The 12,528-nt window shown below is 46.5% G+C and overlaps 1 protein-coding gene across 7 annotated transcripts in view; it reads right to left on the reverse strand.

The window, feature by feature from the left end:
* The window catches only part of RNF219 (ring finger protein 219), a 42,751-nt gene that overhangs the window by 18,259 nt on the left and 11,964 nt on the right, over nucleotides 1-12,528 (reverse strand). For all 7 annotated transcript variants that reach the window (XM_006028006.2, XM_025209327.1, XM_014521980.2 and 4 more), the window contains exon 5: nucleotides 9,277-9,365. In XM_006028006.2, coding sequence (XP_006028068.1) covers nucleotides 9,277-9,365 — 89 coding nt within the window. The remainder of the gene's footprint in view (nucleotides 1-9,276; nucleotides 9,366-12,528) is intronic.

The following is a 12,528-nucleotide window of genomic DNA, read 5'->3' on the forward strand; positions in this document are numbered from 1 at the left end:
AGCCTTGTCCCCTCTGTCTGTCACCAATTGTTTCTGCCCATTTAGCAGGGGTCCTATTCCTCCCTGGGCCTTCCTTTTACTCCCAATATATCTAAAAAACAATTTCTTGTTGTCTTTTACTTGGGTTGCCATCCTCAGCTCCATGGCAGCTTTGGCCCGTCTAACTGCCTCCCTACAAGCACGAGCAGAGGAGGTATATTCATATTCAGGTCAGGAAAACAGACCTTATGACGAGAGGCTGAGAGCACTGGGGCTCTTTAGCTTGGAAAAGTGCAGTCTCAGGGGTGATCTGATGGCTGCCTGTAAGTTTATAAGGTGGGGCGGGCGATTATTTTGAGCAGAGGGCCGCTTACTGAGTTTTGGCAAGCCAAGGAGGGCCACATGACAGGCAGCCCAGGACAGATAAATATTAATTTTCTAAATCTTTTTAGGGGCCCCACAGGCTGGATAAAATGGCCTGGCGGGCCACATCCGGCTCTCGGGCCACATTTTGCCCACCCCTGTTATAAGGGAAGCTCACCAGGATCTGGGGGAACGTTTGTTCACCAGAGCATCCCAAGGGATGACAAGGTTCAACAGTCATAAACTCCTCCAAGACCGTTTCAGGCTGGACATAAGGAAGAACTTATTTATTGCCTGAGCCCCTAAAGTCTGGAATAGCCTGCCAGCGGAGCTGGTTCAAGCATCTACTTTGAATGCCTTCAAGAGAAATTTGGATGTTTATCTTGCTGCAGGTTTTTCCTCCCAAGGTGGAGAACCTTGCATTTTTCAGTGTTAAACACCATCAGGTTCTCGTCCGCCCATTTCCTAAGCCTGTCCAGGTCAGCCTGGATCACCCTCCTGTCTTCAGGTGTGGATGCTTTGCCCCAGAGTTTGGTGTCATCGGCAAACTTAGCCAGTCCGCTTCTGACTCCAGTGTCCACACCATTAATGAAGATGTTGAATAATAATGGGTCCAAAGACAGAGCCTTGGGGGACCCCACTGGTCACAGGGCACCGTGACGATTGACTTCCGTCTATTACCACCCTCTGGGTCCGACCACGGAGCCAGTTTCCCAGCGAGTGGATTATGGTGGACCCAAGGCCACAGTTGCCCAGTTTCGCCAAGAGGTGATCATGGGATACTAGAAGGCTTTTTTGAAGTCAAGATATATGACTTCATATCACAGCTTCTATCACAGCTTCTGCTGTGACAGAAGCCGGACGCGAGGGGATCGCCTTCCGACCTCAGGTTGGGGAGGACCGGGTTAGAGAGCTTCTGGAGGGGCTGGACGCGTTCAAGTCAGCGGGTCCGGATGCTCTCCACCCCAGGGTGCTGAGGGAGCTGGCTGGGGTTATTGCAGGGCCCCTGGCACGGCTCTACGAGCGATCGTGGTGCTTGGGCCAGGTGCCAGACGATTGGAAGGTAGCTAATGTGGTCCCCATCTTCAAAAAAGGGAAAAGGGAGGACCCGGGCAATTATAGGCCCGTCAGTCTTACCTCAATCCTGGGGAAGCTCTTTGAGAAGATCATCAAGGAGCACATTTGTGATGGGCCGGCATCAGAAATGATGCTCAGGGGCAATCAGCATGGATTTATTAGGGGGAGATCATGTCAGACCAACCTGATTGCCTTTTATGATCAGGTCACAAAGGCCATGGATGCAGGTGTCGCGGTGGATGTAGTCTTTCTGGACTTCAGCAAGGCCTTTGACACCGTCTCTCACCCCATCCTAATTAGTAAACTAGGCGACTGTGGCATAGATGCCTACACGGTCAGATGGATTGCAGATTGGCTGAAGGGTCGCACTCAGAGGGTGGTGGTGGATGGATCATATTCGACTTGGGGGGAGGTGGGTAGTGGAGTCCCTCAGGGCTCGGTCCTGGGCCCTGCGCTGTTCAATGTCTTCATCAGCGATCTTGATGTTGGGGTGGAGAGCAACCTGTTTAAATTCGCTGATGACACCAAAATTTGGGGGGAGGTGAGCACGCTAGCAGGGAGAGAGAGATTGCAGAAGGATCTGGATAGGTTACAGGGGTGGGCAGACAGGAACAGGATGCGTTTCAATACGGACAAGTGCAGGGTGCTGCACTTGGGTAGTAGGAACCAGCAGCACACTTATACGATGGGGAACTCCCTACTTGAGAGCACGGAGGCGGAAAGGGATCTTGGTGTCATTATTGACTCCAAGATGAACATGGGCCGACAATGCGAGGTCATGGTTGGCAGGGCTAACCGGACCTTGTCGTGCATCCACAGGTGCATCTCGAGTAGAGCCAGGGAGGTGATCCTCCCCCTCTATGCGACGCTGGTCAGGCCGCAGCTGGAGTATTGTGTCCAGTTCTGTGCGCCCCATTTCAGGAGGGATGTGGACAACATGGAGAGGGTCCAGAGGAGGGCCACCCGCATGATCCGGGGACAACAGGGCAGACCCTACAGTGAGAGACTGCGGGACTTGAACCTATTCAGCCTCCACAAGAGAAGGCTGAGGGGGGACCTGGTGACCGTCTATAAACTCACTAGGGGGAACCAGAAGGGTTTGGGGGAGACGCTGTTTCCCCTAGCCCCTGCTGGCATAACAAGGAATAATGGGCACAAGTTGATGGAGAGGAGGTACAGATTGGACATCCGAAAAAACTACTTCACAGTCAGGGCGGCTAGGAGCTGGAACCAACTTCCAAGGGAGGTGGTGCTGGCCCCTACCCTGGGGATCTTTAAGAAGAGGCTGGATACTTACCTGGCTGGACTCATTTGAGTCCCGTTTTTGTTTTTAGGGTGAGTGGTTTTGTTTGTGTTTTTGGGTTGTTCTCCCGCCCTGGCGGGGGGTCGGGCTAGAAGATCTATTAGGTCCCTTCCAACCCTAAAACTATGAAAAAAAAAAAATGCTCATTGGCATTAATGCTAGCTTGAGTTTGGAGCAGTTATATGTTAAGACTATACACCGTGATCCAGGAGGATCGACGGTTCCCACAACAGTTTCTAAATGTTAAACTAACCTTTTCTGAATGTCCTTGACCTACTCAACTGTGACTTGCCACTAGAGGGCTGATAAGTAGGGGCCATATTAGGAGCTACAGCTCTGAATTGCCACTAAAGGGCTGGTAAGCCAGGATAGGCTTCTATCCCTGCTCTAGGTGGAGGTGTATAAGAGATGGGTTGGGGGGGAGGCAGGAAGATGAAGCTGGGAGGCAGAGAGTTAATGGGATGGGGGTAGGTAATGAAATGATAGGTAGAAAGGAAATGGAGGTGTGGGAGGATGTGAAATGAAGGAAGTCAACACTAAAGGATAAAATAAAATAAAATAAAAACAAGGAAAAAAAGAAGAATTTTAAAAAGAAATAAAGAGGTAGTAAATTGAATAGTTTCATAGATATTTCATACATGTTGGGGGCTGGAAGGGACCTTACAGATCATCAGGTCCAGTCCCCCTTCACTTGGGCAGGAAAGACTGCTGGGGTCAGATGACTCCAGCAAGGTAGGCATCAGGATGCTTTTTGAAGATTTCCAGGGTGGGTAACTGTACCACCTCTGTGGGGAGCCTATTCCAAACCCGGGATACCTGACTTGTAAAGAAGTTTTTCCTTATGTCTAGTTTGAAGCAATCTTCAATCACTTTGTGCCCATTATTTCTTGTCCTCCCCTGAGGGGCCTTGGTGAATAGTTGGTCCCCCAGGCCCTGATGTATTCCCCTGATATACTTATAGGCTGCCACCAAGTCCCCTCTGAGTCTTCCCTTCTCCAGGCTGTACAGTCCCAAGTCTTTCAGCCTCTCCTCATACGACCTGGTCTCTAGGCCTCTACTCATATGCATGGCCCTCCTTTGGACTTTCTCAGGCTTCTCCACATCGTTGCTGAAGTGTGGCACGCAGAACTAGACACAGTACTCTAGCTGTTGGCTCACCAAGGCAGAGTAGAATGGGAGCATGACATCCTTAGCCTTGCTCGAGATGCCTTGGTAGATGCATGCCAGTGTTTGATTCACTTTGGGATCTTCACCAGAGAGCCAGGAGTTCTCAAAGATCCGTGCCAGGGGCTGGGCTATGATGCTCACCAGCTCTTTGAGTACCCTGGGGTGTAGATTGTCAGGGCCAGCTGACTTGAAGGTATCCAGCCTTTCAAGGTGTTCCTTCACGAGGTCAGCATTGATGGAAGGGAGGGGATGTCCCTCACCAGGACCTCCAGGACCACCATAGTGGGCATGGGCGTCCCATGGGACTGATGAAGGACCAATGCAAAGTACCCATTTAATAGGTTGGCTTTTTCCTGGGCATCAGTTGTCAGATGTCCCATCTGGTTTAGCAGGGGTCCTGTGTTGCTCTTGCTTTTCCTCCAGCTCCCCACATATCTGAAAAAGGACTTTACTGTCCTTGACACTCAAAACTAGTTGGAGTTCAGTTGCAGCCTTGGTTTTCCTGGTTTGTTCCCTGCAGGACTGGACCAGTGCAGAATAGTCCTCCTTGGAGGTGAATCCCATCCTCCATCCTTTGTAGGCCTTTCTTTTTAGCCTCAGGAGGTCTGCTAGATCCCTGTAGAGCCAGGGGGGCTGCTGTGCCCTCTTGCTGCCTTTCCTCCGAGATGGAATAGAATTAGCTTGTGCACTGAGAATCACTCCTTTGAGGAGCAACCACTCTTCCTGAACTCCCCTCCCCCTGGGGTCGTGGTCCCTAAGGGCCTCATTGACAAGCCTCCTGAGATTGTCAAAGTCAGCTTTCCTGAAGTTAAGGATTTCAGTGTTGCTGACTGACTTGCCAGCTTTACGGCAGATGGTGAAGATGATCAGCTCGTGGTCGCTGTCACCCAGCTTCCCATCGAACACTAGGTCGCCGATTAGGTCATCCCCAGTTGCCAGTACCAGGTCGAGCAGCACTTTACCTCTCGTTGGCCTGTAGACTTCTTGAGTAAGATAGAGGTCATCCACGCACGATAGGAACCTTTGCGACCACTTGGATTTTGCTGAGCGATCCTCCCACGAAATGTCTGGGTAGCTGAAGTCACCCATGACAACTATGGCCCTGGAGCATGCGGCCTCAGCCAGTTCCCGGGAGAACTCCTGGTCAAGCTGTTGATTTAGGGTGGGAGGTCTGTAGTAGACTCCCACCGTTGCATCCCCTGTGCTGTGTTCCCCACGGATTTTAACCCAGAGGGTCTCCAGTTGTCCACCCTGGTCGCCAATATCAGTTGCAGGGACGTGTAGCTTTCCTTAACATAGAGAGCTATACCCCCGCCCCCTTTATCTACTCGATCTCTCCTGTACAGTGTATAGCCATCTATACCTGTGGTCCAGTCATGGGTGGAGTCCCACCAGGTCTCCGTTATCCCTATGACGTCATAATTATTTGTGTTAAGCTCCTGGCATTTGTGTACAGGCAGGCAAGTGTCCCCTTGAGGGCTCTTGCCTTGCCCACAGATTGTACCAGGGCTGGGGCAGGGGTGGGCTCCCTTAAGTGCCTTGGCCTGCTGGCTTTGTAAGAGTTGCTCAGTGGGCCAGCAGTGGCAGTAGTCACGTCTCCCAGCGGGCTTAGTTTAAAGCCCGGTGGAGCGAAGAGCCTCCTCCCCAGCAGAGAGAGGTGGAGGCCATCTCTTCCCAGCAGCTCACTGTCTCTCTCACCAAACAGCAGGCTGTGGTCATGGAAGCCAAAGCCTTCCTGATGACACCAGCGCCGCAGTCTTTGGTTAACTACCTGGATCCTCCTCTCCCTCCTCAGCCCATATCCTGAGCCTGGGAGGATCAAAGAAAACACCACCTGTGCCCCCAGACCCTTTAGTCCCACTCCCAAATCCCTGTAGCGCCTCATGGTCTGGCTGGGAGCGCTCCAAGCCGTGTCATTGGCGCCCACACGAATAAGTAGCATGGGGTAGTGGTCTGTGGGCTGGAGGAGCTTAGGGATCTTCTCTGCAATGTCTCGGATGCGGGCCGCTGGGAACATCAGACTTCCCGGGCTAAGGGGTTGGGGTGGCAGATTGCCCCCTCAGTCCCCCTCAGGATGGAGTCTCCCATGACAAACACTTTGCGTTTTGTCTTGGGGAGAGTGGGGGCGGTAGCTACAGTTGAGCCTGTGTTGCCTGCGGGAGCTGGCAACTTAGCAGGCTCTGCTGGGTTTACAAGACGTGTGTACCGGTTACTGAGCTCCAGCGGGGCAGAGGCCTTGGTGCGGCAGGCCTTAGGGCCCTTGACCACCTTGGTCCAACCCCTGGGCTGGACAGTAAGGGAGGTCCCCGAGGGCTCCCTTGTCCTGGAGGGAGACCGTGGTCTATCCTCCATCTCCCAGGGGAGAAAGGCCTGGCAGTAGGAGTCTGTTTCCTGCTCACCATCCCTGATGGCACGTAGTCTCTCAACTGTGGCCTGGAGCTCCTCCAGCTGGTGCACCAGAGACCCCAAAGGGGAGCAGACCCCACAAGGGGAGGTAGCCATGCTCCCGGGCCCCAGAGCCTGAAAAAAGGACAGGCAGCCCCCGCAGCCGAGAGCCAGTTATATATGATTAATGAGGAGAAGCTGGACCAGTTTGTCCTGTGCCTCATCTGCATACATATTTTTGGAGAATCCCAGGGCTTGTGACAAATACACCCAGTTCCAGTCATGAGTGTGGGACTAATTGGCACACGGATCCTTTGTGGGGGGAGCAGAGGGGAAGAGGTGTGGTTATCCAGATTATACACACACACACACAGAGCCGTGCTAAGTGACATGGCTTGAAATCCTGTTGACTCTGTTGGTGCCAAGCCCAATGACCTATATACTAAATCATAAGCCTTTTGGCTTTGGACTAATATCATGCATAGTTTGTATTATATATAAAGTAGGTGCCAAAGTGATGCTTAAAATGTTTTTATGGAGTACCTGTGCTAAATCTTGCAGCAGTTTCAAAAAGGCAGCACGCATGAATTCTGGATGAACCAAGACTATGGGTAGTATATGCAAAGTACTAGAGCTATTAGAAGGTCAGTGCTGTTAAAATGTGGTCCTCATTTCTATGTGCTCAGGGACAGCAGGGTTTGACAATAAGGATTTAGGGAAAAGGGGTTATGGGGGAAAGAAGTTGGGAGAGCAGAGGGAAATGGGGCCACCTGACCTTCCTCCCCCAGCCCCTTTTTTTCCTGCTATAGCAGTGGGAAGGGGACAAAAATTCAAGGCAAACCTCCAATACTTAGATTCTATACCTGGAAATTATAACACATTCATACATTGTCCATATATAGATTCTACTTATTGGGGGGGGTCATCTTATATTCAAGTAAATACAGTATATAAAAATAGAAGATAAAGTCATTAGACAAACTTGGGGTGAGAAGAAGAGCATAATCAGGATTTAATTATATCTTTTGGATGCTATAGAGAAGAATTAAATATTTAGGACTGAGGATATTTAGTAAGCTAACAGATCTGATTAAAACTAATTGGAAGTTAACTATTCATAAAAATATAGTATACCCTTGGTGGATACTTGATAGTATACCTTTTATCCACAGGCAGTGATGTAGAAGTTATATTTTCCTTTCAAGAACATTTTCAGATCCTCTGTGCTTTGCCAATTGAACTCACAGTTTGCCCTCTTAAGTAGATAGGAAATGTTTTTCCCCACTAAGCAAAACTAATATTTCAGAAAAGAAAAACCTTCTAAACTAGGGAGGATGAGTGGGGGCAGGAAGATGAAAAAAAAGACTTTTTTTTTTTTTTTTTTTTTTTTTCGGTGAAAGATCAGACGAGATGGGTGGGAAAAAAAGAACCACCATCCACTGAATAACCAGTAACCTGTTAATTGTGATATTGACCTGGGATGTGCAAGTTCTAGATTAAAAGCCTCTTATCCGAATCAACCAGAGCTGAGAATTGATTCCTTGTTTCTCACACTTCAGGTGTGTGCCCTGACTACCAAGGTATTTGATATTCTGATTTATTTGCCCTCTCCCCACCAAAAAAAACAAACCAACCACAAATTAAAAATTTTGAGCCCGAATTTTTCCACTGAAAGAACAATGTGCTTTACAATGTTTTAGATATGCACAGTGATTTATACTTGGGAGAAATACAACTGTGAACATCAACATTACCCACAAAAGGATTTTTAATTGATAATGGTCTCAAAAGCATAAGCTAATCATTATAAAGATGGTACCAAGTTCTATTTCTCTCTACAGAGAAAAAGTTAAAGCCACTAAATTACTAATAGAATCGTTAAGATGCTTATGAATGGTGTGTCAGTCCAATTTAAAACAATAACATCATCATCATCAATGAGGAACAGGAGAATAAATAGGAAAGAATAAACCAAAGTTGATTTTTTAATATTCCTTAATGCCTTCTGAGGATTCAGTATACAATACTTATTAGGTATAATATCAGTATATTTGAACATATACTAACTCCAAACAGCCTGCATCAGGAAGACACCATATGTCCTACAAAAAAGCCAAACACAGATAGCCATGTCCATGAGCTGGAACGTGTGCTTTGCAGCATCTCGAAGGTTTGAGGCACCGCAAAAATGCACGTAGTGCACGTGAATTGGTTTGCCACACTGCATGTTTGCAAACCAATGCAGTGGCAAAAGAAGATACTGGGAATTCCTGGTTTTAAAGAAGTACAAAAACATGCAGAGCAGCACAGTGCGTCACATGTGGCAGCAGCGTACATTGCCTGAAACCAGAACCTGGCCAGCCAGATCCATGCTCCAGCTGCCAGTCAGGCTTTGTGCACCCCAACCTCCCTTACCCCACCTAGGGCAATTTGCCATCTGCCAGGTCACTGTCCTCAAACCATTAATTGTTTAAGATAACAAATTCAATATAAAAATCAGTTCTGATAATTATGAGCTGGCATATAATACGGTATTGTATTGTTGGCATTTGAGAGGCCTGATCCTATAGAACTTTTTCAGAAGGCTTTCAGTGATTTTGAGTTTTCACTGAATTAAGAGCTCATAGTACAAAAGCCTAGAATAATAACTGTTGCTAAAGGTCAGCTTGTAAGAGTCCTGCCCAATCTACCAAAAAATAGCCAAAGCAACATTTAAACAGAAATAAAATATGAATTTAAGCAAACAGCTCTCCTGTCAAGAGGCAAACCTTCAGTATCGACCAGGTAATGTAATGCCATCACTAGAGTGAAAGTGTAAGTAACAGTTTTCAGTCATTTGTAAACTGTATTTTCCACCCAAGCCTATGCAGATGAAAAATCCAAAATCCATCTTCAAGAGACATCTACAGCCCTAAACACACCACCACAATTTTAAATTAAGGTCTTACAATAGTTAAACATAATCTATGAATAACACAACGTAAGTTAAAATATTTACATACTTTTGGGGTGATCTACTATCAACTTCAGCCTTCAGTCGCAAGTTCTCTCTCAAAAGGCCACTGTTTTCCAGGCTCAGTTTCTTATTCGTCTAAAGTAATAAATAAATAAATAAATAAATAAATATATGCAGTAAAACAGAACTAAATTATATTATTTTAAAAAAGCACAAACAGCTTGCTGTATAAAAGGGACAGCATTAGAAATCTGAAGCTATGAAACAGCTCTCAGACAGGGACACCACTTAAAAATTACCATGGGAAATGGCTTGCAAAAACTGAATAGAGAACAGACATTTTTTATTTATATTCCCAAAATACATTGCAAGTCTCCTATCTAGGGAAATAAACAGATCTATGTTAGGAGGGAGAGTCATTAAGGGGATGTAGTAATGGCAATTCCATGTCTTTTTTTTCTTTTCCACATGACTAAATACTTTAAGTACATTAACATTACAATGTGCAGGTATCAGCAAAACTAATGTTGAACAGCTTCCCTCCCCCTCCCCAAAGTAGAGTAAGATTACTCTGATTTTTTTTTTTAAAAGCATAGTTTCCTCTGGATGCAATTCATTACAACAAACTATTTGCAGGCTTTCTTCAATATAGGTTCCATGATGTTACGATTAAAACTTTTGATTTACAGCCTCATTCTTTCAATTGGGGTCAATTTTGTCTTCTCAGTTCAGCAGATACTCTTGTTAACAAGGTACTTCACATCAAGAGAAGTTTTCCTGCTGTGACATTTTAGAACTATAGATATTTTTCCCCTTCAACTCCCAACTAATGCTGCACCTGAACAAAACAGTGAGAAAAAATACTCTTTGCACTCTCCATACACCATTCATTAACACTGAGGACTATTCAATCTTGATAAATGGAAAGAACATGTGACACAGCATTTTTAAGATTTATAACCCCCAAAAATACGACTTGGGTGCTGCAATGTCTAAATCTGGGAACAGAGATTCTCAAATCAGATCATTTGAGGGTGCCATGTGAGCCTTTTAAAGGGTGTTGTACAATATTGACAGTTAAGTGTGCAAACTTCTACACAAGATAAACCCCAGAGACTTCAAATAAGAATCCATACTGTCAAAATAGATTCTGGCTTGTTGTGGTTTTCCTGAGTTTTTCCCCAAAAAAGTAATCCCAACTTATCTTTGCGTTAGCCAGGGTCAAGATGGAGCAGTTTTGCTACATTTATATCTTTAAAGGTCCATGCACAGGGGAACAGTTACAGCAGGTGAGCTGCTGTCATGTCCAGAGCAGGATCCCCTGCCTTTCACCCCTTTTGAAGCCACTCCAAGTACATATTTGTCCATATGCTTAAAACACCTAGCCTCCAAAGTGAAATCCAGAACCCTGTTCTATGTGGCTAGGTTCCACGTGCAACACATGGAGTCAGATGCCTTAAAAAAAAAAAAAAAAAAAAAAAAGCTCACACTGATCAGGGAGATGCCTAGAATTAGGCAGAGAGACATTGTGGGCATGACCAGTGAGACATGCTGAGCACAGAAGCAATCTGAAACTCTGCCCCTCTCCAGAGTTCAAGTGCCCAGGTCAGTACTACAGGCAGGCACCTCCATCCTCTTAAGGCCCAGGACCTTGGATCCACTCCTAAAAGCCCGAGGAAGGGTGTTTGTACCTGAAAACTTGCAAAGAATATATTTTCCAACTATTTAGTTGGTCTAATAAAAGATACCACATTCACCCAAAGCACCTTGAGTGCCTGCCTCCTAAGAGGTAGACAAGGTTCCTTGGGTGAATTTGATATCTTTTATTAGACCAACCCAAATGGTTGGAGAATAGTTATTAAGCAAGCTTTCAGTTCCAAAAACCCTTCATCAGGCTAAGGAAGCTTCAGCAGTTGGTGTGTGCTCTTCCTAAGAGGTAGGCACTTAACACTGTTCAGTCAAAGAATTGGAGTCCTGGTTTTCATTTATAAAAGGGAGTTGGAAAAGCAAGAGCAGGTGGTAACTGTCCTGTATAAAAACCTAGTAGTCAAGTTCTTATCCAGGAAGTGGAACACTTATGTTTAACATAAACACATAACACATGTGTTTATGTTCCTCCCTTCAGCCTGAGGAAATCACACCCATGTCTCCCACCTCCCAGGAGACTGCCCTTACCATTCAGCCATAGACTAGCCCAAGAGAAACTCTCCTTGCTCCTGGTAAAAATGAACCATCATTAAGCAACAAGTGCAGACAGGTGCTGCCTAGCGTTTAAGACACTAAGGTGGTAGAAAGGGGGACTTGGGTTCCAGTGGGTGCGTCTACACTACACTTTTAACGTGCATTAGCTTATTTTAGTGCACATTAAAGCAGCAGGGAAAAATGTGTGCTTTCACTAATGCGCATTCAAATAGGCCAATGCTTCTTTTTTGTAGTACCTCACAATGGAGGTACTAAATTTAATGCACATTAGCATAAGCTGATTAATGAATGTATAGACATGCCCAGTCTCTGCTTCCATCACTGGATAAAGTACAGAAATAATGGCTGTTTAAAAGAAAAAAACAGGTCTAGAAGCAAAGGAACCATAACATGGCTGTTTTTTTTCCCATTCCTCCCCTACTTTGTCTTAACCTTTAGAAAAGTCAGGCTTCCTCTTGCTTGCTATACTTTTGACCCCATGAAATCTTGCACTCTTTAGTGACCTGTACCCTAGCTTTTAACAGAAGAGATTTAAGAATGTCCTCTCTTCCAGTTTATTCTAAGGTGTCATGATTTAGGGCACCTTTTTTGGGAGGCGGGAGATGTGGACCAGGAGTCCCTTTTCCTAGGTGAATTCTTCAATGCTTAGGCCATCATATACTCCAAGCATCTTCACCTCTCAGTTTAAACCTAAAAGAACAAGAGCTGAATTTTGTGAGGGACCCTATTCTGCCAGCATGTATGAGGCATACAATAAGTACACCTACTCAACTAGGTTCTCCAGCACACTTAGAGCAGGGGTTTTCAACCTTTTTTTATTAAGTGTACCCTCAGCAGCTGGATGTGGAGCAGCAGCAGTGTGGGGTGGTAGGTGGCAGTGGCTTCCCCCACCCAGCAGCCAACCAGCAGGGTGGAGTCTGTGTGACTTACAGGCGGGCGCCAATGCCCTCGTCCCACAAGGGCCCTGTTCCTGGGAGGTGGTGGCGCCGAGTGGTGGGTGGCAGCGCTCCATCCCCACCTGCCCATGCATACCCCATAGGACCTTCCCAAGTACCCCCGGGGGTACCCATACCCCCGGCTGACAAGCCCTGCACTT

Source organism: Alligator sinensis, unplaced genomic scaffold (genome assembly GCF_000455745.1).
Source record: "Alligator sinensis unplaced genomic scaffold, ASM45574v1 scaffold1044_1, whole genome shotgun sequence".
Lineage (NCBI taxonomy): Eukaryota > Metazoa > Chordata > Crocodylia > Alligatoridae > Alligator > Alligator sinensis.